Source organism: Equus quagga, chromosome 6, assembly GCF_021613505.1.
Source record: "Equus quagga isolate Etosha38 chromosome 6, UCLA_HA_Equagga_1.0, whole genome shotgun sequence".
NCBI lineage: Eukaryota > Metazoa > Chordata > Mammalia > Perissodactyla > Equidae > Equus > Equus quagga.
Genome location: NC_060272.1, coordinates 12,266,432 through 12,294,032, shown reverse-complemented (window position 1 = coordinate 12,294,032; position 27,601 = coordinate 12,266,432). Strand labels below are relative to the sequence as shown.

Sequence of the window (27,601 nt, the reverse complement as noted above, 5' to 3'; positions counted from 1 at the left end):
CTTTTTCTTGGAAATTTAAACTTATTTTTATTGCTGCCTGGGAATATTTCGACTTCCTGAAAGATTTGGTGTACCTTTTACTATTTGAAAACATGGCAGCCTCCTTTGAGCTGAAAATTTCATCCAAACGGCTTTTGAGTGAAATTGAGATTTTTTTTTTACTTCAAACTTGACTCTAAGTGATTGGACAGTTAGTGTGCACACATATACGGAGAGTTCAATAAGAGCTGTTGATTATCTGACTCTACATTAGCTTTCTTGATTTTTTTCATGACAAATATAATTTTCCCGCTGATTTTTATATTTTAGTTGCCTAAATTTGGCTCATGACTGTGTTAATTCTTTCCTCCCATTAAACCCAAAATACTCTCCTTGAGTTTAAATTATTGATTTTAATCAAGGTGTATCAAATTTTTAAAAGTCATTCATTCATTCAGTCTTTCTCTAAGCAAATATTTACTGAGATTCTCCTCTGTGCCAGGTACTAGAGTTACAGCACAGAGCAAGAGATCAAAGGTCCCTGCTCTCATGGAATCTATATTTAAATGGCAAGTGGTAGATTATGTGAAGTAGGTAAATACATGGAAAAACACAATGTGAGACTCTTTTAAGAGCTGCCAAGAAAATAGAATAAAGAGTGCTTGATCAGGGGAGCAGCTTTAGACAGAGGGAGGGAGGAAGGAAGAAAGGAAAGAAAGAAGGGAGGAAAGGAGGAAGGAAATAATAAATAAATACTTCTAAAAAAATCTTCTTGCTTATCCTCATATCTCACACATCTTGTTGCCTACAATTTTTGAGTCTTTCCTGCCTAGTTGACATGAAGCACAATGATGGAGCTGTCCAGCTCTACAATTTCCATATAGGAGGGATGTAAGGATGTCAATACTCTTGCAAGTCGGGGTTGGGGGACTGCCTTGGATCCGAGAGATCAGCCATAGAGGAGGCTGTTCCTGATGGGCACTGGGGAATTCCCAGTGAGATGTGCAGTTGTGAGCCGTTAGCATCTGATACTGCCATCAGCTAGGGGATGGGTACATGGGCCCTGGAGAGGGGATCTGAGTGGAGCATCCACTATGGAGACAGTCAGAGTCCAAACATAAAGTGTCTTGTATGAAATTATAGAATATTCAAGATTCATGTTATAAACAATGGAGAGCGATTAAAATATTTTTTGATAGAGAATGGACATGATGAAATTTGTGTGTTAGAAAGATCTCAGAGGGAGCAGGGTAAGAGTAGACACATAGGATGAGACTGGATGCAGGGAGGCCCGTTAGGAGGTTATGGCAATAGTGTACAAGATAAAAGTGAAAGTAAAGATGTTGGAGTGGGAGGCTAGATTACTAAAAGATTGAATCAACGTGATTCAGGGATTTACTGGATAATCCAGGCGAATTGTAGAGAGGTGCCAAAGATAATTCTCAGAACTATGACTATAGGAATTAGGTTAAAAATGATATAATTAATATAAATTTGGAATATAGGAAGAGGATCTGGCATTATTTGGATTATTATGGTATCTACATGATGTCAGGAGGATACTAAAGTTTACAAATGTCATCTGAAAATTCTTCTAGAATCTACTATATCACCTGCATCCTTTGTTGACTCATGGATCTGTTATTCACGTTGTGCATCATTTCCAGTTAATTTATTTATGCCAGAAATATATATTCAGTATATAACATGTATTGGGCACTCTTTTAGGCACCGACAAAAAAGGTGTGAAATCCCAAGTTTTACCTGGTAAACTACTGTTGATAAGGCAACTGATGGGATCTTTCATAATATTCTTGTGTACAAAATGAAGACATAGACTGATTCAGACAACTCACTACACTGGAAAGTGGTCGGATTATTTATTCAACATGTGCTGATTAAGGGACTGCTCTTGTCTTGAAGAAAGTTCTCACCTAAGCTTGGGCCTCACCTAATACTTTTCAACTACATTATCAATTATTTGAATAAAGATATGGAAAATATGCTCATCATATTTACTTTTGAAAGGGTAAGAGAAATACAAAACTAGTATCCATAAAGATTTTGACTGTCTGGCTAAAAGAGCTGAGCCTAGATAAAATGACAAAAATATCAACTTCTATTTGGGGAAAAGCATACTTGTAAAAGCACCTGATTGGAGTAACGAGAGAGTCAAAAAGTTAATGTGATCTTCAGTTTATTAGTAGAAATATGGCATAGGAAATAAGAATGCTGAAAGTATCAATCTGTTTCTGTTAGGGGACATCATCGAGAGCACATGACCGCCAGTTGACCGGTGAGCTGGACCCGGGCAACAGGAGGGTCCTCACGCCCTCCCTTGTCCTTGGAGTGTACACTCTGACTACCATTCCCACTGTGAGAACTGCTTTCAAGGATGCAGTCTTGAGAGAGCAATGTGTGAGTGGGACCATCTGGACTGTATTTGTGACTGAAACCCATTAAGATGTTTGTATAAACATTTAAGATTCTGGCAGGCAGGTGCAAAAATCTACTAGGGTCATGGCCACCCAAGACAAACCTTGTACGTAAGTTCCCTTGCTTATTACACCAGCACCTACCAGTCTGGAGTGGTCTGCCTCTTTCTTTGGTGTCTTCTTGCTTTCCATGTATGGGGGTCAGTTTGCAAGACAACAGTTCCCCACACGTAGACTACATCTACTTCATAGCCTCAATTGTGCATGTTACACTTTACAGAAGCATCCACACCAGACAAAGCAAAAACACTCAGGAAATCACCGTGTTGAAGACTTGAAATTGTAATACACGAGAAGGAGGTGATGGAAATAAAAATGTTCATCTTGAGAAGTGTAGAATTATTTGGGGAATACGTGTAACAGGTGTGGGACTGGGGAACACACATATTATATCTTAAGATATTTTAGGCAAGGCTCATGGCCAGGATATTATTTTAAATGACCTTTTGGGATAGATCTGAAACCAAGGAGTGAAAAATTCAGAACTGCTCTGGGAAAGGAAAGTGTTCCCCTTAATTTTTGTTTTCTTACCAAGTCTACCTAATCATTCGGCATGTGTTGTACACTGTCAACAAATTTAATTTTAGACTAGATGACTTTAAAAAATCACCTCTGGGCCCCGCCCAGTCGTGTAGTGGTTAAGCTCACATGCTGCACTTTGGCGGCTTGGGGTTCACGAGTTCAGATCCTTGGCCAGGACCTACACACTGCTCATCAAGCCAGGCTGTGGTGGCGTCCCACATACAAAATAGAGGAAGATTGGCAACAGATGTTAGCTCAGGGCCAATCTTCTTCTCCAAAAAGCAAAGCACAACAAAACAAAACAAAATCCCTTGAAGCCTGAGATTCCACAATTTTGTGACCTGAGGATTCAAGGACTACATTCAGGAATCCCTTTGAGTTTGGTTCTAGATGCTGGGGGTCTTCCCAGGCATCCTCCACTTTGCATTCAATCCACTGCCTTTTCCCCAGAACTGTCACAGGGTCTTCTGGGTCAGTGAGAATTTCAGGGCCTTCCATACAGCAATTGGGCTCTACATCCATCCTCATTAGAATATGCATCCTTGAGGTTTCTGGGAGAGGGGAGAAAGCAGATATTTCCAAGGCATTTAGTACTTTTGCAGAAAAAAATAATCAAAGTTTTGCTAAAAAGAGAAATTTTAAATATTACTTTTATTTTGACAGAGTTTCTATGAATCCAAGACTTTCTACTGAGTCACCAAGTCAGCCACAATATAACTATTTCAACTTACTGGAAATACTATTTCTGAGTCACAGTGATATAATGATCTGAACATTTAAATGCTCTCAGTCACCTGGTACATACTGTCTTTACTTCACAGCTGCGTGCTCTTAATGATAATATTCCTCATTGCACATTACACTGTATAAAAATACCACGGGTTACAAAGTTGTTTTAATTTATGAAAGAAATGTTCAAATGTCAGGACCCTATTTCACAACAATTCTTTTTTGCCTCAGAAACTTTGCAAAAAGTAAGTAATACATGACTCATTTATTAAAAGTCCCGTGTTTTCATTGCAAATTCCTAGCCAGGCTTTGGAATTGATGCTTCCCTTCTACTATTCCCATATTCTCTGAGTCACCAAGGTTTTTAGATGTTGGCAGGAGAGCCTGTTCCTACGTCCTCATAGTGTTACACGTGGCTAGGAGGGAATGTAAGGCCAAAAGTTGAACTAGGAGTGAGTGTAAGCACTGCCCTGAGATCCAGGCGTACGTGGTCCCAGCCCTGGGCCCTGGGCTCTGCAGGGTTTCTCAAATGATGACGTGCAAAGAGATTTCTCAGGGTATTGTGAAAATGCACCCTGTGATTCAGTAGGTCTGGGATTGGGACCTGAGAATTTGCATTTCTAGCAAGTTCCCAGGTGCTGCTTTTGCTGGTTCACGGATCACACTTTGAGAAGGACTGGTTTAGTGATTCCCTCTGTTTCTCCTCCAGACACACCCTCTCCCCACAGAATGAGTGGTTCATGTGATCCAGGGAACCCGCCAACCTAGAGCCTATGTTGCTCCTTCTAAACCACACTCTGGGCTCCCAGGACCCAAGAAATCCCCCGCCCAGACCATTCTCTGGCTTGTGCACACGCCTCTCCAGTCTATCCTCCTGATAGCAGATCCTGCTACCGGTTGCACATGCCTGGGCCTAAAGGTTGACAAAGGCTCAGCCATTTGGAGAAGGCTTAGCTGCCTGGGCTAGGATGTGCCCCAGGCAGAGCCCCTTCTGGTATAGACAGAGACTGGGGAAGCAAGAGAAAACGGGTGGGCTCTGTTCACAGGGCCTTCGCTTGCCTCCTTGCCCCAGCAGGCAAATGTTGGGAGTGATCTTATGTCTGTTCATGTAAATGACAGGGAGAAATCCCATCTTGTTATACTTATCCCTGATTTTAAGGCCACAGAACCATAGCTGGGATGGTTCTATCTCATAAGGAACCATTGCATCTAAAGTGCTCTTCTTAGAGCGAAGGAAGAATTTTTTCTCCCCTTCCATATAACCCTCCACAACACTTTTCCCAGTTGACTGCACAATATAGGGGAAAATGTGTGGGCTTTGAGGTCCCACAGATTTCAGCTGAACTCTCACCTTAACTTCTTGTGTGAATTTGAACAAGTCAGTTACTTTTGAGCAAGAGCTCATTCTTGCCCACTGTTTCTTGGTCTTTATAAAGGGAATAAGAATATTTCTCCACTCTCTTACCCATTCTCCATTTTCTCCCAGTTTACTTCTAATCCTCCTTCAACCTTTAATTCAAATGCCGCCACCTTGATTAGATCAGGTGCCTCCAGCTGCTCTGGAAGTAACTGCACTCTTTTTCATTGTACTTGCAATTCTTTGTCCTTTTATATTTGTGTTTTTGTTTTGATTCGTGTCTACTGGCCCACTGGATTCTGGGAGCAGTGGTCACATCTCCTCAATCCCCCGTTGTGTCCTCTCTCCCTGGCACAGAGCCTGGTATCTGGCAGATACTAAACCCGTGTTTGCTAAATGAGTAAATGAGTTTGTGGTTATTGCCACAATTAGAGACAAAATATGCTAAGTGACTGGCACATAGTAGATGTTTAATAGGTGACCCTGATGCTTTTTCAGTGCAATTGACACTGTAATCAGGCATTTTATTTTATTTCCTCATACTTGATTCATGGGGGGGAACGGGGTGAATTTGGGACAACTACAATTTGAACTGTCCAACTCAAGAAAAAAATGTGGTGCAATAAACTACTGGCCTGAGCAACTAGAAACATGACACACTTTTTAAAGGCTTGAGAAATGAAAGACCCATAATTTAAAACAAAGGGTAAAAAGACAGGAAAATGGCATATTTGTCTATTTTGCTTGCCCCTTACAACTCACAGCCCAAGTAGCCAAATAGTGCCTCTTCTTAAACAGCACGTGTTCACACTGACATCGTCAGCCTCCCCCTTTCTCCTCTACATCTCGAGGATTATTTTTATCCGTCCCTTTAATATCAGCCAGCCCAAATATTCTCTTGTCAAATATTTCTGGGGCCTGTACTTGAAGAAAGAAGTGATTTTCCCAAATCTGTGAACAGAACTTTTTTTTTATGTCAAAATAAACCATCTGCTTGTACAACTGTTTCTAATTACTTCCCTGCCTAGACTCTCCACTTGAGGGGTTTGGTACCAGCACCCCGCCCAGAGCCGTGCCGCTGCCCAATTCCTCGCAGGCAGCTCATCCACGCACTTGCAGCTCCGGGGTAGAGCCCGGACCTGCACGCCTGGCTGTCTGTGGGTCCGTCTGCCCGGCCATCTGCTGGTGGCACCTCTCTCTCCCGCAGCCTGCCCCCATAGCCCCACCTTGCAGAAACACGGCGCGCCTCCACAGCCCGGGAGCTCAGCATGCTTCCCGCAGGCTTCAGGAACGTCTTGCTGCTGGCGTCCTCCCTGCTCTTCGCGGGGCTGTCAGCTGTTCCTCAAAGCTTCTCGCCATCTCTGAGGTAAGTTTGGTTTGTTATTCTTTAAGGCGGACCTGCCCTGCTTTGCGTGGCAGGCAGGGCTCAAGCTTGCAGGATGGCTGCCGAGAACCAAGAGCAGTTAGGAAGTTGGACACAGGATAAACTCTTTCCAACCTGTTCCTATTCCTTTGCTTATATCTACACTATGTGTTGCTTCACTCTTGTCCTTTTGCTTTTCCTTCGGAAAAATGCAATAATTGAATAAACATATAATTTCTTCCTATCCCAAAACATATCAGGAGGAAGTTCTGCCCTGACTTAAAGGCATGAGTACCTGTACGTTCTCATAGCCTATAAGGCAGAATTATTTCATGGGGCCTGTATTATATTTTATAGTACGTCTTGAAAAAGACTTAGAGGCACTTTGCAATAAACTTTTAAAAAGTATAGTTCATGAGTGCCGCTTAATGCAACTTTAAAAAGCATTATGACCTATGCTATCATAACACATAAGCTCTGTTTACATATAAGTCTCTTCTTTTTCAAAAAATAATTGCCACTGGGCACGAGATAGCGACTGGACTTTTTAGAGAACTGAAAAGTCAGCCAAGTGCCATACTTTGGATTAATTTGTATTTAATCTAGATGTGCACATAGGATTCCGTGGCAAATGGTCAAGAGGCAGGGCTGGATCACCTCTGTCCACCTGGAAGAGGGTCTTATTCCTAAATGGGCAAGTCAGCCCTTAGATATTTTGGGCCATGGTCATTTCTCAGGCCATGAACCATGGGTGGTACCTGCGTGGCGCCCAGAGAAATGTGGGGCCTCAGGCTTCCTGTCCTTGGGGTTGTACGTCTCCAGGTGGGTGGGCATTGGGAGGAAACGAGGACTCAGAGCGGAAAGAGCAGTGTCTGTTCTTGACTACGGCCCTGCTGTGGTTTGTCACCCATGCAGAATCGGGCCTGGTGCCGCTTGCAGGCTGTCCCGGGCCGAGTCGGAGCGCCGGTGCCGGGCGCCCGGGCAGCCCCCAGGGGGCGCTCTGTGCCACGGCCGGGGCCGGTGCGACTGCGGGGTCTGCATCTGCCACGTGAGCGAGCCGGGCGTGTACTTCGGGCCCCTGTGTGAGTGCCACGAGTGGGTGTGCGAGACCTACGACGGGAGCATCTGCGCAGGTAAGGGGCGAGGCTGCTCCTCTGCGGGACACACCGCCCCGCAGGAGCCAGGGAGGCTCCCTTCTGGGTTTCTGCCGCTTCACAGGGCACCGGGGTGGGGACAGAACGACTCTATTCCATGGCCCTCGAGGAAGTTACCGCCAGCCGCGACGGCCTTCCTTTTGCTAGTCAATTCTGGAATCATGGTTTGTACTACTTTCCTCTGCCGTAGGGTCCAAACTCAAATGGAAATAATGTTTGTAAGTTCATTCGCTTAATTATTCACCTCACTTCCTTCTACTCTAGTTCCTTAGTACAACTAAACCACCCAACTTCCTCCCAAATGGAGTACTTTTGCTGGGCTCTCCTATCCCAATTATGAATATTAATCATAATATTTGCAGAACATACGCCTATATTTTATTTTACCAGGGGAACACAGGCGAATGTTATTTTCCTAAATTCCAGGGCAATTGAACTCTGGTTTGCCCTCTCATACTTAGAGTATAGTTCACAGACAGAAGTGCGGATCTGAGACTCTAACAAGGGAAAAATAAGCAGGCCCGTTTTTACTCAGCAGCGATTGCTTTTGTATTGTTTCATCGGCTTGAAATTTTTAGCTGTGGTGAAACTTGGTATTTTGTAAGGGTGGAGTGAAAAGAAATTCATTTCCCTTCGCACAGTTTTAAGAAGCGATTCAGATTCTGATATTGGAAAGGGTCAGGATGTTTTTTTGAGGGGACCACCCCTAACGTCTACTGGTTTCGCATGAACATGTCATTTACTTAAGGCCACGAACCTCAATTAGGTCATTGTGAATGACACGGGCACTCCATCAGTAAAAGGACAATGCAATGCATTCCAATGAGGGTTTGGCAAATTTGCAGGGAAAAAAAAATCACAACTTATTTGATCCACAATGTAGCTAAGAATAAGAGTCCAACACTAACATAGAGAGATCAAGAATGAGTTTATAGCAAAATGCTTTTTTCTTGGCACCTGATCCCAGAAGTGCATAGTGAGAATACTTAATATGCAGGCTGTTTGGCAGTGGAAAAAATAGTCATCAAAGTCGTTCACCAGGGCACAGGTGCTTCTATGTGGTTGGTTTGCCCTGTGAAGGCTGAAGTTCAACCCTTTAAAATATCAAATGCCACAACTTGTTATTTTAACTTCGTCAGCCCCACAAGCTGCGGTATTGTTAAGGGCAGCCCTCGGAATGAAAGCTAAGTATTGCCTAATATTTCATTCCAAATTCAACTGTTACCTGGCTTCTCTGACTTTTATTGCCTCTGGCAAGGCCTTTTAAATATCTTGAGTTCTGAACACAGTTTTCAGGGCATTTTGTATTGCTCTTTCACCGGAAAAGTAAGACGTGAGATGCAGCCTTCAGCCAATGGAACTATTATGGGTGCCATGAGATAAAGCTCCCCTCCTGAGGAGCCTTAGCTGGTTCCTTTCTGCAAAACCATACGGAGGGAACACTGTGGTATACAGGGCTCTTATTTTTCTCCCTTGGAAAGTGATGTGCTGTTTACTCCTAGCATCTTAGTCACTGCATTCCTTCCTCCCTGATACAAAAATGCAGCACTGAGTCATGCATGGTTTTGTTTGCTTGCGTGTGCATTCCTGTAGAAGGCGAAATACTTCTCTTTATTGCAAGCCTCAATGAAGTGACCGTGTTCTTCTTCCATTCTCATCTTTCTCGCTGATGCCCGTGAGGCCTACATCTCTGCCCTTCGGGGCCTGGTGCAGAATCTACGTTTGCCTGGCCAGTGAGGAGAATCTTACACACAACACATCAGCCAACTTGCCGCTTGTTCTCAGCTTCACATTTAGCTTCTCAATTCCATCCTGGAGAAATAGTTCCAATATTGTAGCTAGGAAAATAGAAACATAGCAGGTTGTCTCTTTGTTTTTATGTGCACCTGGGCCTTCATGTCTGTGATAAACTCCTATAGGGGCTGGTAGTAGGGTAGCTTTCAGAGACCTCCCCCACCTCCGTGAAGAAAACGAAATCCTGCTCTGGTAGGGTGTCATAGAGTGGTTAAGACTATGGGCTCTGGAGGAAAATTTCCAGGATGCAGATCCCAGCCCACTTAACAGCTGTGTGAACTTGGGCAGTTACTTAAGCTTCCTGAGCCTTGATTTCTTCATCTGTAAAGTGGGAATAATAAAAATACCTACCTTACAGCATTGTTGTGAGGTTTAACTTATATAAAACACTGTGAATCAGGCTTTTCACAAAATAAGTGCTCAATACATATTAATGTGTGTGTATGTATATAACAATATTATAGCAGTGCACAAAAGGTGACCTAATATGGATAGATGGATGGATGGATGGGTGGATAGAAAGATAAATAGATAAATAGCCTGGCTTTGTGTTTGTTGGGCTTTTGACGCAGTGAAAGCAATTTAGTTTTCTTGGTGTAATCTGGGTCTGTTATTGATCCAAAGCTCAAAAGGTTGAGCAAGGATAGCTATTTTGGCCCAGTCTCAGAGCAGCTGTATTAGATACACCATGCCCTTTTAAAATTAAGCCCATTGGAATTCTTATACTGTGAATCATAAGAAACATACTTATTTTAGTTTGAGCTGGTTGAAAGTGATTACGTTTACACTGTCACAAGTGGTCTATTTCTTCCCGTGTCCACTTTTCCATGCGCGTGAATCTTCCTCTGACTTCTGCAGCATAAAGGCCTGGCCCAGCGATTGTTCCTGTGGGTGCAATGTTCTAATAAGGAGTAAACTAATTTTGATGAAATATGTCTTTGAGAACAGTAAAATGTTTGGTTACATAAAAAGAAACTTCCAGTTGATATTTCCAAGGCATTTCTGGATAACTCCTCTGAACAGCTATGATTACACTTAAATAAAATGTTGGTTTCTTAAAAATCTGTACTAATCATTTTTGAAATATATCACTTAAAAGTTTTCAGTTTTAGTAAGTGGGAAGAACTGATTCAAGTTCGCAGACCCTTATGGAGTGCTGTGTATTTGCTAGGCTCTCTGCTGTTGAAGGGCATGTAAAGATGAGGATGGTATGAGAGCTTCTCGTTGACTAGGGAGGTTAAGAGAAGTACCCAATATCTGTAGTGTAACGCAGAATATAATTTTTACAAATTTATGTGAGGGTTCCATTGATGCAGGGATTAAATATTATTGGTAAAAGTTCTTGAGAAAGAGGTAGCATTTGACATAAATCTTTAAGTCTAGGGAGGTTTTTAATCCAGAAGGTGGACTTCTGAGTGAAGAAAAATTCAAGCAAAGGCTTAGAGGCAGAAGAGCATATGGGTGTGTTTGGGGAAGAGTGAGGGATTCTAGGGTTGGCTTGGCTGGATCTTAGAGCTGTGGGGAAAGTAGTAGGAGATGTACTGAGAGTTACAGTAGGGCATATTGTGGAGAGCTTTGAACCTGAATGTGAAGTTTGCGCTCAGTTAAACAGCATATAGGAGCCATGACGCTGTTGGAACCCGGGAGGGGTGGTTAGTGCTCTGACTCGTGAAAAGTAATGTGGTGCCTGAGGGCACGGCAGGTTGGGGTAGACACTTGATGGGGAGGAACTCAATTTATATACTATTTAAATTATAGTCCACCGGAGAGGGAATAAGGATAGAATTATGATGAATTTTAAAGACTGTTGAAAGGTAGAATTAATATGCTTTAGTACCCAAGGATGAGTAAGTTGATAAGTCAGTGACTGAGAGTGTGATAGAACTGACGGAAGAAAGAAGTCAGGAGAAAGAACCAGATAACTCCTAATCAATGGCTAAAAGTCCTTATTAAAGAAAAAAACACTTATTTTTATCTGGAATTACTGTAAAATGAAGAATTATTGCTAGCAGAATAAGTCTGGACTTTATTGGGGCTAGATGGGAATCTTGTCTGAACTGTGAACTTGTCTGTATTGTTAACTCTGAGCGAGTCCTTTGATTTCTCTGAAACTTAAGTTTCCTTTTCTGAAACAACATCTTTATGGATATAAAGAATGTTACGCTATGCGTGGTATTATTCAGAATAATTTATAACATTTATGTATAAATATATTTAACAGTTAAATTTAATATGTTTAATGTTATATATTTATATATAGATACGTTAAATATTTAAAATTAATATATTTAATATCCAGATAATTTTACATTTATTCAGACTATATAAACATTTTATAAACATTGATTTATATACAAACATACGCAATATAAAATAATTAAAATATTATTAGATTAATATTATTTTCTTCCTTTGTGGAATCACTCTTTAGCTTTTCCCTTCTTATTCATTTTCTATTTTCTACCGTCTCTTCTTTCCTTCAGACCTTATCCTATTCTACTTGCCCACTCCTTTTCCTCTGTCCAAGCCCCCTTGGTATTCCCCATCCTTTGCTTCATTTTTATATTTCCTCTCTGCCCCTGTGAGGGACACCCAGTACATGAGAGCATCACCTGCTCTTTGGTGCCCTCCCCAGGAAGCGCATGTGTTGAGCAGGCTGACTGGTTTCCACACTGCCTCCTTTCACGTGTTTTCATCATGGCCTTAGCATCTCTTATACTTTTGGAGAACACATTCAGGAGTCTCACAAAATCAGCTCACTCAGCTCATGCAAACCTCTTTTTTGAGCTCTCCTCTCTTAGACTCATCCATTTTGGGGAAATGCATCTTTTCTTACCCCAAGTAACACATAGAAGTTAAAAGTTTTTATCCTTTGCCGGGGTCCCGCCCCGGCGGAGTCCAGGTTCCTGAGGGATGGACGGCGTCGGCGCGATGAGGGAGGGGGAAAATAAAGGGGACGTGAGACTTGGGTTGGTGTTAGCAAGTCCGACTTTACTGTGCACAAGTGTCGTTTATATATTTTTCAGGATTAGTACAGAAATAGTTCTACAAATATTCTCAGAGAGATAAGGAAGTAAAAAACGAGCACAAGAATATTTATTAGCATTCTGTTCTATAGAGCATAAGGTTAATGGTAGTCTTCTCCGCAATTAACTAGTGTTTGTTGTCTCTAAGCTAAAGGAGATAGGTACCTAGGCGTCTGTTGTAATTCATGGTAAAGTTAAATCAAAGAGAGAAGGTCCAGGCCTCCGGACAGGACAGCAGTCCATCTGGTTGCATCCTGGTGAAGCCATCCCTGCCTCCCTCAATCATTTACGCCATTAGTGTAGATGGTTAATGGGAACAAAAGGCGACTCCAGGGTGTCTTATCCCCAGGGCTATCTGCATTCTCAGCGGGCAGTTAAACATCTTTACTTTTTCGCGCCCTTTAGGGGGTGGAAGCATTCCTTTGTCTTTTAGATTGTAGAGCTAACAGTCCCTTAAGCACACTGCCGGAGAAAGTATCACTTTGTTAGTAAAGTAAAGGGCTGAAAAGCTAAGCTAAACTATATATCTTCAAGAATAAAAAAGAGAAATAAGTATACACATAACCTTGATAGAAAGCATACATATAATTCAGAAAATATCAGGGGTGTCGGCCGGCCATCCTTCACCGAGGGGCATTCTTGCACCCCTCGGCCCTTCTACTCACCAATTATTTATTATTTATTGCTTTTAGGAGAAAACCTCTATAACATTTTAACAGAAAGCAGAAGGTCAAGAATAATATATAGATACTTCTTGATCATCCAATTAACCAGCAAACTTAGAAGGACGATGCATATGTATATTTAGACAAAGAACTGGAGGGAGAAGGAAACATTAACCAGATGGAGGCCATAAACCTAATTCGACATCTTATCTGGGCAGGATTCCTTTCTGATTGTCTCAAATGGGACTGTGTGCTCCTCCAATAATTAACTGAAAAATATCTTGAAAGTTACCTACAGGTGGTCACATTCTCTTACTATATCTAATTTTCCCAGGAGGTAGTGCCTCCCAAGCAGCCACGCAAAGGAGTGAAAACTGGAGGTTAAGAAAGGAAAAGGAATGAAGGGCAATTAGAAGCAGCACAGGTTTCAGAACTATGTGAGGGGCTGGCCGGTTATTCTTCACCAAGGGGCGACCCTGCACCCCTCGGCGTTAATCGGCTGGACCCTGTCAAACAGCCGATCAAATGATGTAGCCACGGCTTCCAGCAATCCTTAAACCCTCATTCACTGCTGGTGGGAATGCAAACTGGTGCAGGCACTATGGAAAACAGTACGGAGATTTCTCAAAAAATTAAAAATAGAAATATCATATGAGACAGCCATCCCACTACTGGGTATCTATCCAAAGAACTTGAAATCAGCAATTCCAGAAGTCCCATGCACCCCTATGTTCATTGCAGCATTATTTACAATAGCCAAGATGTGGAAGCAACCTAAGTGCCCATCAACTGATGATTGGATAAGGAAGATATGGGATATGTATACAACGGAATACTACTCAGGCATAAAAAAGGATAAAATCATCCCATTCACAACAACATGGATGGAGCTTGAGAGTTAAATAAGTGAAATAAGTTAGTGAAGTAAGCCAGATAGAGAAAGACAATCTCTGTATGACTCCACTCATATGTGGAAGATAAACATGTAGACAAAGAGAACAGATTAGTGGTTACCAGGGGAAAGAGGGGGTGGTGCGGGTGGGCAGAAAGGGTGAAGTGGTGCACCTACAACATGGCTGACAAACAATAATGTACAGCTGAAATTTCACAAGGTTGTAAACTATCATAATCTCAATGAAATTTAAAAAAAAAAAGTTTTCATCCTTAAAGCAAGTACCAGACTTGCATACCACTTTCTCTGGTCTACACCACTTTATTTTGCCAGTACTCTGCCGCTCTACCATAGACACTGAAATACCTGGGCCTTGGACCAGGTCATCCCTGACCTGGTTAATTATCAAGAGCATATTTACAACATTATGGTATTTAGATCAAATAGTATCAATGTGATAAGTTCAGCAGTTATTTTTTAAGTAAAATTTCCCCAGAAAGAGAACGTAACGTATGGAAACAAATTTATTTGTGTTACAAGTTTTAAATTTGCAAAGCATAAACCTCCTCTATAGGGTTCTTAAAAATCGTCAATGTGTTTTGAGACAGGATGCTAAAACTGACATCCCACGTCTCTTTGTATCATAACCCCCCAAAAAGCTGCTCAGTTCTCTGGGCCTCAGACACAGATTGTTAAATCTGATCTTATGACTCGTGATCCTCAGGGCTTGGAGGTGGACAATCAATGCCATAGGAGCAGAGATACCCTATATGGGTCTTTGTCTGAAGAATTCCCTCACTGAGGAGTTATGAAGTAAGACAAGACATTTTTCTGAGTTCCATATCTTGCCATTGTATTAGTTTTCTGTTGCTGCTGTAACAAATTACCACAAACAAAATACATAAATAGATTTACCACAAACATATATTTTCTTTTAGTTTTGTAGGTCAGAAGTCTTACATGGGTCTCCCATGGCTAAAGTGTTGGCAGGCTCCACTCCTTTCTGGAGACTTTTGGAGAGAATCTATTTCCTGGTCATTTGTTGTTGAGAGAATTTAGTTTCCTGTAGTTGTAGGACCAAGGTCCCCATTTCCTTGCTGGCTGTCAGCTGGGGGATCTCCCTTATTTCCTAGAGGCCTCTCTTGGATCCTTGCCTGTGCACCCCTACATCGCAGAGCCAGCAATAGGGTATTAGATTCTTCTCATTAGGCTGTTTCTCTGAGTTTCTTCCATTGTAATATCTCTCTCTCACCACAGCCTGGAAAAATGGTCCTGTTTTAAGGACTCATGTGATTAGATTGGATCCACTCAGATAATCAAGTATAATCTTCTTATTTTAAGATCCATAATCCTAATCACATCAGCAAAGTCTCTTTTTCCATGTAAGGTAACGTATTTACAGGTTCCAGGAACAAGGATGTGGACTTCTTTGGGGGCCTTTATTCTTCTGAGTGTAGCCATCCTTCTAAAAATTGCTAGAGGGATACCATGATGTACGAATGGGAAGGGAGAGAGGTTCCAACTCCATCAATGCCTGGCTGTTCTCACATTCTATCCAGGATGAAAGTACTGAGTCTTTTCCTTCTTTCAGAGCTCATCTACGTGATTTAATTTCCCTGGTCCCAGTCTTTCCCACACCATTACTGATAGGGGACATCAGGTTTCTGCTCCAGATCGTGAAGAGTGACTTACAACTCAGCAGTTGCCTTGGTTCAATGCCTGACATTATCACTTGCAAACTGTGGAGCTGTGGGCAAGTTACTCAAATGCTTGCAACTTTGTTTCCTTATCTGTAAAATGGGGGCAGTAGTAGTATCGAACGGGGATAATACAATGCCAAACACATGTGAGTGATTAGTGAGTCACTGGAGTTTTTGTGCTTACTTAGTTCAGTGCCTCTCTTCTACTCTAGCATGATCCTTGGTCCTAAGATAATTACTCCCAAAAAAGCGATTTTTCCTCCACCTTATGTCTTCCTCTGGGTCTAAACCTATGTTTCACATTTCCCCCTTTGACTTTCAGTGAGTGTTTGGAACTATCTGACCTCAGACAACATGCCTCCTCCATAGTGTCAAGGCTGGATGAGCTTTCAGCCCTGGCCAACTTGAGGAGGAGACTAAGCCACTCTCTGTGTCATGCTGCTCACTGGACATCTAAGTTTCTGACCCTCATTTCTGTCTTTATCTCAGGAGCTTAACTTTTGTGTTCCTGTCTCTGCAATCATCACCCTCATTCACACCATCATAATTGATTGTATGGAAGATTCCAGAGCTCCATCCTCAATACTGTGTGATTAATCCTTGAATCTGGAATTTTTAACCTTTTTCTTTCCGGAAACCCCAAGATTTTTACAAATTTGCAGGGTGTACATTCAGTGGCTTTCTGCATCTGACTGTTCCTTCCATTGAGATATCTGGATTTCCAGACTGTTCCTTTATCTCCTCCAAAGCATTGATCTCAAGTGAGCTGATCCCAGAACCTACTTGTTCAACTTACAAAAATGGGAAAAGCAACACAATACAAAACACAATCAAAATAACTCACTTTTACAGTGTTTTTGAATATGTAGTATACACTACTAAATGTTCTGGAGACATTGGGAGTGGGGTTGTTTAATCCCAAGAATGTAAACAATTTAAGATTGAATAGTAATCATTCTTGTTCTTAAAACTCCCAGCTACTCTTTCCTGTGCTTCAGACATCCCCTCTCTCTCCTTTCCAAACTCCTTTTCCTTGTCAACATTCCTCATTTTTATTTCATTCCCAAATTCTGCTCATTTTTGGCAAGGAGTTTAACTATTATTTCTATCATCTTGTCTCTTGCTCATCCATGGTCTTTGAACTCTTGGTTTCTATCCTACGTGTTGATGTTCTTAGATATTAAGGATATATATGTAGTAATGTATGTGCATATCTTTTCACATCTTACTTTATAATATATATGTATTGATAAATAACAAGGCCTAAGGAGATTCTCTTTATGCGTATATATTCTGATTTCTTATATACACATTTACATATCTATATATGTATGAATACATATTTATTACCTTAATTTTATACATAAATATCATATATATGTGAATATATAAATATCTGTTCAAATGTATATGTGTATGTGTTTATATCGTATATATGTGAATATATAAATACGTGCACAAACATATTTATATATGTATTTATACATGTATGTGTGCATCAAAATGTTATATGCAGAGACACACATACAGAACTCATCTTTCTGATAGACTACTATCTGCAGAGGGAGTCTATTCCACTTTCAAATCTTTGTGATGCTAATACTTGTGATATAGAAGGCCCCCTTGAGATTACCACATGTGGAACCCTGCCACAAATCAGTCTCTCATCGGTGAAGTCTTTGGTGACTGTCTCTTCAAGAAATACCACGAAGACAGTGAGAAATTATATAGTTGACTCCCATTTGGATTGTCTTCTTCACCATCCAGTCAATTAAATGTTGTTAGGCTGCTGAAGTCACATTTCAATTGCCATTAATGTTGGTAAAGGAGTTGTCTTATTGTAATACGAAAACTTTGTTCAAAGAAAACAGAAAACAGCTTCTTTTCCTATTTTTTATGAATAATAGTACTATTCTTGTCACTAACGTATTTTTATGCAACATACGTTTTACAGAGAGTTTTGAAACTACTCCCAGTCTCGTGTTGCATGCTAAATTCTGGAGTCGAGGGTAGGATGCAAAAATACTCTTGATTTTCTTATAGCTAGCCTCTGGAAGACAGTCTTAGAAATATAAAATGAATGATAAATAAATTTTCTGTATCCTCAAGGCAATAATATCTTCCTGTACTGTTTTTCATGTGACAATAAATTCTACTACAACAGAAATTTTATTCTTGGCTAAGTTCATCTGAATTGTCTAGTCAGACCTCAGCAGATAGAAAAAGAGAAATAAATAAAATAGTGAGATAAGCCAGCTTTGTATCTGTCTGGATTTAAGATCTTTTAACTTAGGAAGCAGTTTGCATCAATGGGAGGATGACTGGATTAGGAGACAGAAGAAATAGGCCATATTATACACTTTTGCACCTATCTACTATGTGATCTTGGCAAATAACAAAAATATCCACCTAAGCCTACAGTTATCTATTTATATTTTGTATAATTATCCCTCTGATGTTTTCAAAAGGAAAGTGTGAGGTTCAGGAACTTAGTGGGTAATTGGCACATTGTAGGGCTCAGTAAATATTTGTGGAGTGCATAAATAAGATTCAGCTTTCCCAAATTACTGCTATGCGTCCAGCAGTATGTTTGTGGCACAAATGCTTTGTAAAGGAGGCTGCACATTTTAATATTCAAGGATGGTGGTAATAGTGAGAGGGTAAAAGAAAGAAGACACTCATAATTATGAAGTAGAAGTTTTGATGCTGCTGGTAGTTAACAAACAAACCAAGAAGATGAAAATATGAGTCAGAAAGCCTAAGAAAACCTGGAGATGGCATTCTCCTCGTCATCCAATGAAACCACAGCCAACTTTGACTCTCCCTTTTCATTTAATCTTGTATCCTGCCAGTCTTGCTAATGTTTTTATGTAATTTTATGTTAAATCCAGCTCCATTGTCAATGCCCTAACCCAGTTTTCCTTTCCTCCACCTTGGAACAGTAGTTAAGTTCTTATGAGTCTTTGGACTCCAGGGTGTCTCCATTCCTATCTGTCTTGTAAGCTACCACTTAGTAAATCCACATAAATGACATTTTTTCAAGTTATCGGTGCTCTTACAAACTCCCTTCAAAGACTGTTCTATTTATTCTGACCACTTATTCTGTACCCCTTCTTCTTTTTGTTTTATTTTTGGTTTTTTTTGGTGAGGAAGATTGGCCCTGAGCTAACATCTGTGCCAATCTTCCTCTGTTTTGTATGTGGGACACTAACACAACATGGCTTGATGAATGGTGTGTAGGTCTGTACCCAGGATCCAAACCCATGAACCCTGAGCTGCTGAAGCAGAGCACACTAACTTAACCACTGTGCCACTGGGCCGGCCCCTCTGTACCCCTTCTTTAATTCACTTCACTAACCATATTGAGGGAATATAGTATGGATATCAAATCTAAACTTTGGCTTCACATCTACTTGGCTTTTAAGACCTCTTAGACTCTGGTTCCCCTTTTAACGGCAGGCACATTTCTCACCATATGTGCTCCCTCCTCTCTGGTCAGATTTAAACCTCACCATCACTTAATATACTCTTTACTACACAAATTATCACTCTGTTTCTTGTATTTCTTATGTTCACAAGTATACCAGATGCTTTTTGAATACTGGCACAATATCATATATTTTTATGGAAATTTTTAAAGCATTTATCACAGTGCTGAGTAAATAGTACAGAACTTTAGTGGCACTCTTTACTTCTTTATGTGGATTTGAATTACTGTGTAGTGTCCTTTAATGTCAACCTGAAAGATTCTCTTCAGTATTTCTTGTAGGGCAGATCTACTAGCAAAAAGGTCTCTCAGTTTTTGTTTGTCTGAGAATGTCTTAATTGGTCCTTCATATTTGAAGGATAGTTTTACTGGATATAGAATTCTTGGTTGAAAGTTTTATTTTCTTTCAATACTTTGAATATGTTATCCTACTACCTTCTAGCCTCCATGGTTTCTGCTTAGAAATTACTTGTTAACCTTATGGAGGATCCCTTGTATGTGGTGAGTCTCTTCTCTCTTGATGCTTTCATGATTCTTTGTCTTTAGCTTTTGAAAGTTTGATTTTTAGGTGTCCAGGAATGGATCTTTTTGCCCTTGTCCTACCTGGAGTGTGTTGAGCTTCTTATATTTATAGACATATCTTTAATCAAATTTGGGAACTTTCTGGCCTTAATTTCTTCAAATATCCTTTCAGCCCCTTTATTTCTCTCCTCTCCTTCTGGGACTCCCATTGTTCCTATGTTGGTATGTTTGATGGTATCCCACAAGTCTCGGATGCTCTGTTCATTTTTCTTCATTCTTTTCTTTTCCTATTCCTCAGACTGGATAAATTACAAATGACTGTCTTCCTTGATTCTTTCTTCTGCCTGCTCAAACCTCCTGTTTTGCTTCTCTAATGAATTTTTCATTTGAGTTATTATACTTTTCAGCTGCAGAATTTCTATTCTGCTAAAGGAAAAATTCTATCTCTTTGTTGATTCTCTATTTGGTGAGATTTTGTTTCTATACTTTCCTTTAGTTCTTTTGGCATGATTTCTTGTAATTCTTTGAATATATTTAAAATAGCTGACAAAAGTCTTTGTCTAGTAGTAGTGTCTGGTTGACTTCTGGGATAGTTTCAGTTGACTACTTTTTTTTTTTCTATACATGGGCCATCCTTTCTTGGTTCTTCACAAGTCTTTTAATTTTTTTGTTGAAACTGTGTATTTTAAATAATACAGTGTGGCAAGTCTGGAAATCGTATTCTACCTCCTCCCTAGGGTTTCTTATTGTTGCTACTTGTTGTCTGTTTAATGACTTTTCTGGACTAATTTTGTAAAGTGCATGCATTGTTATGTGTGGTCATTGAAATAGTTGCTCAATTAGCATAGGAACTTAGCTAATGATTGGACAGAGATTTCCTTAAATGTCTGGAACCAATAAGTCTCCCTGTCTTTGTCCAGTGGCTCTGTGTGCATGTTGCAGTGTTGCAGCAAGCCTTCAACTCAGCTAGGATGTTTCAACTCTGCCTCAGTTTTCACTTCTTGCTCGCCTAGAGCCTCAATGTCAGTCATAAGTGATGACTTAGGACTTTCTCAGTTTTCCCCTGAGCGTGTGCATAGCTCTATGCATTCACATGGCCTTCTGGATTCCCAGGAATATTGGAGCTTTTCAAAGCCTTTATGGGCATCTCTTTTTCCAGCTTTTTCTTTTAAGTTTGTTAGTTAGTCTACTGTCTTCTCTGTTATCCTCTTTGAGGATAACAGAGAGCTGTGAAGTTAAACTCTTGCCTGTAATAGTTTTCTACAGATGCCTCCCAGGGAAAAGGCTTTTCTCACTGATGAGTTCCAGGTCAGGTAAAATACAGAGAGCCTTGCAAGTGAGGTAATTCAGGGGGAATAAGCAGACAGATAAAATAATGATAGTCTTTTGAGAATGAGACTTTGAAAGAATTTCATTCCTGTTCTGCTTCTTCCAGTGACTGCCAGGGTGCTAGACTTCACTGTAAATATGGGCTGTTAATTTTCAGGGCTTCTATGGACATTTAATTAATTTCCAGAGTCTGAAAAAGTTGATTCTGAAAAAAATTCTGAGAATTTTTTCCAGTTTTCTTATTGCTTTTATGAAGGAGAGAATTTTCAGAAGTTCTAATTCTGCCATTTTTGCTGACTTCTGATTAGTTTTTATTTTGAGAATCTTACTCTCCCAGATAAAGACCCGATTTTTCAACCCTTCCCCCTTCTGAGAGCCAAATGTGGATATGTGATGAAATTCTAGCCAAAGAGATGTACTCAGAGATGTTGTGACAGGACCAAAAGGGAGCTGACTTGCAAAGAGATATTTGTTTTGCCTGTCCACCTTTCTTCCTGCCTTGTATACACCTGGGGTTCCAGCAGCTCTTTTGAATCAAGAGATGAATATGGTGGCCACCTATGAGGATGGCTTAGCCACAAGCAGGAATCTGGCTTTTTGGAGACACTGTAGTGCTGCCACTCCAGTCCTGGACCGCCTGCCTCTGGACTGCTTTATGCATGTAAGAATAATAGACTTTTATGTTGTTTAAGCCCCTGTCATTTTGGAGTTGTCTGTCATTGGCAGTTAAATATAACCCTATCTGAAACAATGGTTTTATTTAAAAAGTTCAAGTCTATTAAAATAGGGAGAGGATAGAATATGTACCGTGGTTGAGAGCTTGAGCTCATGAGACCAGTAGGGCTGGATTCCACACCAGTTTGCCTCCTATGTGGGCTTCAACAGTTTTTGTAAACTCTGTAGGACTTAATTTGCTCATCTCTAACATGGGGTATAATTAACACTCTGGGGAGGGGTATTGCAAAGTTTAAGTGAGAAAATACACATGAAGGACCTAATAGAATAACTGCCACATAATTATCATTCTAAATGGTAGCCATTATTACTGTTAATGAGCTATTATTACTAATAAATGAATGTTTACTTCATGGCTGGAAGACATTTTTGATTTTTGGCTATTAGATGAATATTAGCTGGATTGTTATTTTGGGGGCCACTAGCCCTGTGAGATGCTCACACTGGGATTTATGCACCAAGAACCTCAGCCTACAGAGATAACATCACTTTCACACTGGCATTCACATACCCTTGCGGCCTCCACTCAATGAATGGAACAACAGAATCTCTATGCTGTTTAAAATTATTTTTTCACCTCCATTTATTGCTAAATATACACCTTAAGTGCCTAAGCTCATGTCATTGAATTCAAGTAAGATAAATATGTGCATGCTGTGACTCCCTTTTAGTCTTATGGTTAATCATTGCCTCTAGTGTTAATCATTGTTAAATTTAGGGTGTATATGTCCACATTTTCCCATGATTATATAAATATGTGTGTTATAAACACGTGCACATGCACACACACTCAGTTCTTTCTCTTTCTCTTTCTTGTTTTTTCCTTAAGAAGATATCATGGCCCTCATTTTAGTTTAGTAGTATATTTATGATTAAGAATTTTAATAGGTATATGATGTTCTATAGTATGGATGTATTACTTTATTAAAATATTTGCCTATTAATGGACATTCTGATCGTTCTCAGTTTTTGTTATTTTTATGCATTTTGTTTTTTGAGATAGGAGGACTTTAAACAGTATTTTCAAACTCCACTTTAAAATTGTACATACATATTTGCACACATACATGCACACAGCTCTCGAGCACTCTGGCTCTTGCACATGCACGTAGACATTTCCACTAGAGTGAGCTGGGTTCCAAGGCACGTGTAAGGCAGTCACCAGCCAACAGAAGCCTTATTAAAAGTGTCTTTGTACGTGGCTGATCTTGGCAAAGAGAAGCTTTGAATCAGGTGGAACTGGGAGATCTGAAGCCTTTGTCCTTTGGGAAATTTAGATTCCAAGTCTGGCCTGGGCTTCAAGGTCAAGAGTCACATCTGACACAGGAAGAAGCGTAGTGCTCCCGGGACTGAGAGTACCGGGGGATTTTCCAGGGTGGTTTAGGCCCCCGCATGGGAAAATTCTCAAGCTATTTTCCCTGAACTCTTAAATTGGTAAAGACAGAGAGCTGCAAGAAGGTTGTAAATCTCATTTTCTTTGGAAAAGAGTGCTTTGTCTTTTCAAGGATCACATTTCCTGGCAAATAAGAAACTATATTTTGTAATAGAACTCATTCTTCTATCTACTCTAAATCATCTTACTTAAGGCTGGGTAAAAGAATGAAGGCTTTATAAAGGGAAAAGAAAAATAAGACCTTTGTGAGGGTGCTGCTGGCTTGACCTTGTGTCACTGCAGTCCTAACTTAGACAGTAAGATAGTCCCTATACCGAGAGCCCTATCTTCCTCATTGTACATCGTCACTAATTCAAACATCAAATTATTCCAAGTGAGTAGTTACTCATTCTAGTTTCCTGTTTTATTACTTTATTTGGATACTTCCTAGGGAAAGACAGGCTAAAAAAAATTTTTTTAAAAAGGTTAATACGTTTTGATAATGCTTAGAAACTTCTCTTACGACAAGGGCTTAACTGTGAATTTGTGATTTAGTCAATTGGGGAGAGTAAGGAACCAAAATCAGAAAACCAAAACATGGTAGATGTATGTCCCAGCTGGTCATTACTGCTCTTTCAAAGCTATCATTTTGTGCTGTGCAAAATAGTTAGACAAAACTAGTTATTTTTTCTATACAAAATGACTTGGCCATTTAAGCCTTTTCCTTTCTAAAATACAAAAGACAAGTTACAGGCTTTTTTTTTTTCCTTTTCTTTTGGCTTTTGTGGTCAAAACTGTTAGTTGTATAAGCTCTAAGAGCACTCTTGACGTGAAAATAATTCATTTGTTTTAAGAAGGAATATATTGGATTTGTTAGCTATGTACTGGATAGACTTCTCTCAATTGCCTGCTTGGATGGATTTGAACCTTAAAATTAATGCTACATTAGTAATACAAAAAAATAATGTGAAAATATCTACTTATATTTGAGTATGCTTTGCTGGAAAATATTTTCATACCTATGAATTTATTCAATCTCATATAACTTTTAAGAGGTAGTCAAAATTATTTTCCTCCAACTATCATACTAAAGAACTCTGAGAGTAAATCTGTCCCCAAATCAATAGAAGGCTTCTGTTCAAGCATATTAACGTTGTTCTGAAACCACATATTTAAGGAAAATATTTTCATGAATTTGGAGGCCTAAAATAAGAACATAATTTTCAGGGACTTCATTTTTGCATTTAAAAATATATCTTCCGTTGATTTTTTTTCTTGGGAAAGCAGATTTTGACTCTCGTTTTGGCCTTATGTCAGAGATAGTGCGTATAAAAGCTCAAACACTGGACAGAAAAACCCCTTATTCATTTAGCATCAAAAGAAGTCCAAGTAACAGAAATCACTGGGACTAAATTACTTGTCGTGCCAACAAAGAACACTTCTCTCATCTGTAATCGGAATTCTTCAGTGATTGCATTTAACACAACTATTATCCAAATAACAAGGATTCTCTGGCGTCAAGAATGGGAGAAATTCCTCCATAACCTTTTATTTTCCTTGTTTATAAAAGTGAAAGGAAAGGTAGATAGGAGAATTGGAAATACATGTTACTTTCATGGACATTACCTAGTGTTATTTTGTTTATTACACATTTTGGCTATTATGAATGTCACATTAGAGAATATCTTTTGCTCTTACAAAATTAACGTATTCATAATATGAAATCCAGAAATTCAGATACATGCAATTTTTAGTGTATGTATGGCCTTTTTGCGAACGAAGAGATGTGAATTAAGAAATGTGCAGTGAGGGAAGAAAGGAGTCTGTAAAATGCTGAACACTTTTGATGGGATCACCAGCAAGGAGATGCCTTCTGCCTGGGAGATGGGTCTGTCAGCCTTTGGCTCATGATATGAAGGCTTCTGGGGGCATCCTACATGTGTCACTCATCAATCTGCCTGGGATTCCTAAAGTCCTACTCCTTCTGTATTTCAAATATCTCTGTTGATATGCCAGATGTAGAATTTTAAGACTTATGAGTGGCAATGCACTGATCTGTTATTAATATGGTCTTTGTTGAATTTAATAATCTTTCCTTTGGGAAAGCTAAGTGAGCAGGTTTGGATGGGATGAAAATGCAGAGGCAGACTTCTCTGGAAAATGCTTCAGAATTAAAACAAAAAAACAAAACAAATTGTGTCTTCTTTCTCCACTATTGTTATTTACTGTGTGATTTTGTGTAAATCACTTAACTTCTCTGTGCCTCAGTTAAATTCAACAAGCCTTTATTAAGCATCTCCAAAAAGATATCTGGAGGAGAACAGGGCATTGATAGCTGTGCTCTGCTCCTTCCTGTGTGCTGTAAAGCGGCGTGGCAGGGGGGAGCTGAGGAACCGGGGAGTCGATGAGCTGAATTGCTCTCAGCTGCAGGATTTGACATAGATATTCGAAGATACTGGCTCCTCAGTGAAATTAATTGATTGATGTGACTGTAAATATCTAACTGATATTTAAATTTAATTTGGAGGTAAATATGTTTCACTTTTAATTACATAGTAAATTATATTCGCATCTTGAGGATTTTTATGAAGGGGTGAGAAAATTGGAGAGAAAAAAGCAAAAATATATCTAGAGGCTAATCTAGATATATTGGATTGACTTATGAGATATCAATCTCATAAAAATGAATTCCCTAAAGATAGACTTAATGTCTTATGAGTCAAAGGGAAGTGTTCCTTTCCACTGTACTTAAATGTACCAATCTGCGGTTCCATGGCATCATCCAACTGAACTTTGTATAAATGCGTGCTCCACATGCCATAGAATAAGCGGTTCAAATGAAAAACAAACTATTGATACATGTCACAAGACAGGCTCAATCGTTGTCTGTTTTCATTTGCACATTTAGTAAGCCATTTATCTGCTTTTTGTTAAATTACCCTTTTTAATTTCCACACTCTTTCTACCTTAGGAGAATATTTTATGTAGGATAATGTGTTTGGTTCCTTGAATAAGCGATTTTTGGAATTTCTTTTATCTTCTGAGAACTTCAAACAAGCATTGGAATCAGTCACCATATTTGGTATTGTTCGGATTTCTGTTTTTCAGATTTTTAAATGATAGAATTCCATTTACTTAAGAAGAAAGGAGAATGGAAACAGTTTTAAATTGTACGAGTTATCAATACAACCATTGATTGGCCAGTCAACCATTGGAAATTAATTGACAACACTGTACTGTAGTTCATTAATTTAATGCAGAGTATCTTCCTGTTTCTAATGAGGAACTGTAGATCCCTTAGAGACTAATTTTCCATAAAGTTTGATTGATTTTGAAATTCAAAATATTTACAGTTTTATTAGAAGTCCATATAGATATTGTTGACAAAAATACATGTGTAGTTATTAGAAAGGTTGTCTGTATAAATTAGTCACTGTCTTTAGGAATTGAAACTCTGAAAATGGACAGCTTTCTCATATATAAAGAGCCAAGGATTTATGTATAGATATAAAATAAGAAATATACATATTTGTGTTGTATGTTTGTAATTATTATGTCATTTGTGTGTTCAATCACCAGCTATTTATTAAGCAACTACAGTGGATAAGACCCTGCATTAGTAGCTATAGGGGTTATAAAGATTAAAAGATGTGATTACTTTCCTTGAGAAATGTAGCAGTCGGTTTAAAATAGAGTGCAATGCAGCGTTAAAGACGTACTAAGTGCCTCTCACATGAAGCGGTGGAGCCGTTTTGGAGATGAGTGAGATATTACCTAGTGAGTATGGGAGGATGGGCATTCCAGCCAAAGGGCGAAAATAAGTAAATTTGAAGGTAAAATCTCATGGATACTAGTCTTGCTTCTTTAGGTCAATGGATTCTTTCTGAGGGGTTATCAGAGAGAAGCCTGCAGAGGTAAGTGGGGAGCTGTTCAATGCCAGAAAAATGACTGTGGACAGCTCTTGGCAGGCAATGGCGAGTGGACAATTGGCTTTTCCAGATAGAAATTTCAGGGACATTGATCTTAGGATAAATGGAAAGAGAAAAGCCTTTAAATGGAGAGAACAATGAGAAAGCTGTTTAAATAGCCAATAGTGAAAACTAATAATATTCTGAATCATGTTGCTGATCATAGAAAGAAAAGGGAAAGAGCGATGCTAGGTACATTGTTAGGTGATGAAAATGACAGGAACAGGAGATGGGACTTGGAAGGTGGGGGCAAGACTGACTTAGTAAATGTAAACTGTTGTCATGTTAGTTTTCAAATATTCCAAGCCTGCAACCTCCCACCCCACCTCCACTCCAGAGACACCTGGGCCTCTTCATGATTTGAAATTAAAGGGTTAAACCCCTGCATACCTAGAGAACTCCTGCCCTGCTTTGGTGCTAAGCACTGGTACTTTTTCCTCATTCCTGATTAAATACTTGCAAGTGTCTTCCACCAGGGAGAGAAGAAGGGGATATGTTGGGGCCATCAATAG

The 27,601-nt window shown here is 39.7% G+C and overlaps 1 protein-coding gene across 1 annotated transcript in view; it reads left to right on the top strand.

The window, feature by feature from the left end:
* Positions 1 to 6,152: 6,152 nt before the first annotated feature.
* ITGBL1 (integrin subunit beta like 1) overlaps positions 6,153 to 27,601 on the top strand; it is a 207,382-nt gene continuing 185,933 nt past the window's right edge. The window contains exons 1-2 of the mRNA XM_046664856.1: positions 6,153 to 6,448; positions 7,361 to 7,578. Coding sequence (XP_046520812.1) covers positions 6,351 to 6,448; positions 7,361 to 7,578 — 316 coding nt within the window. The 5' untranslated portion in view covers positions 6,153 to 6,350. The remainder of the gene's footprint in view (positions 6,449 to 7,360; positions 7,579 to 27,601) is intronic.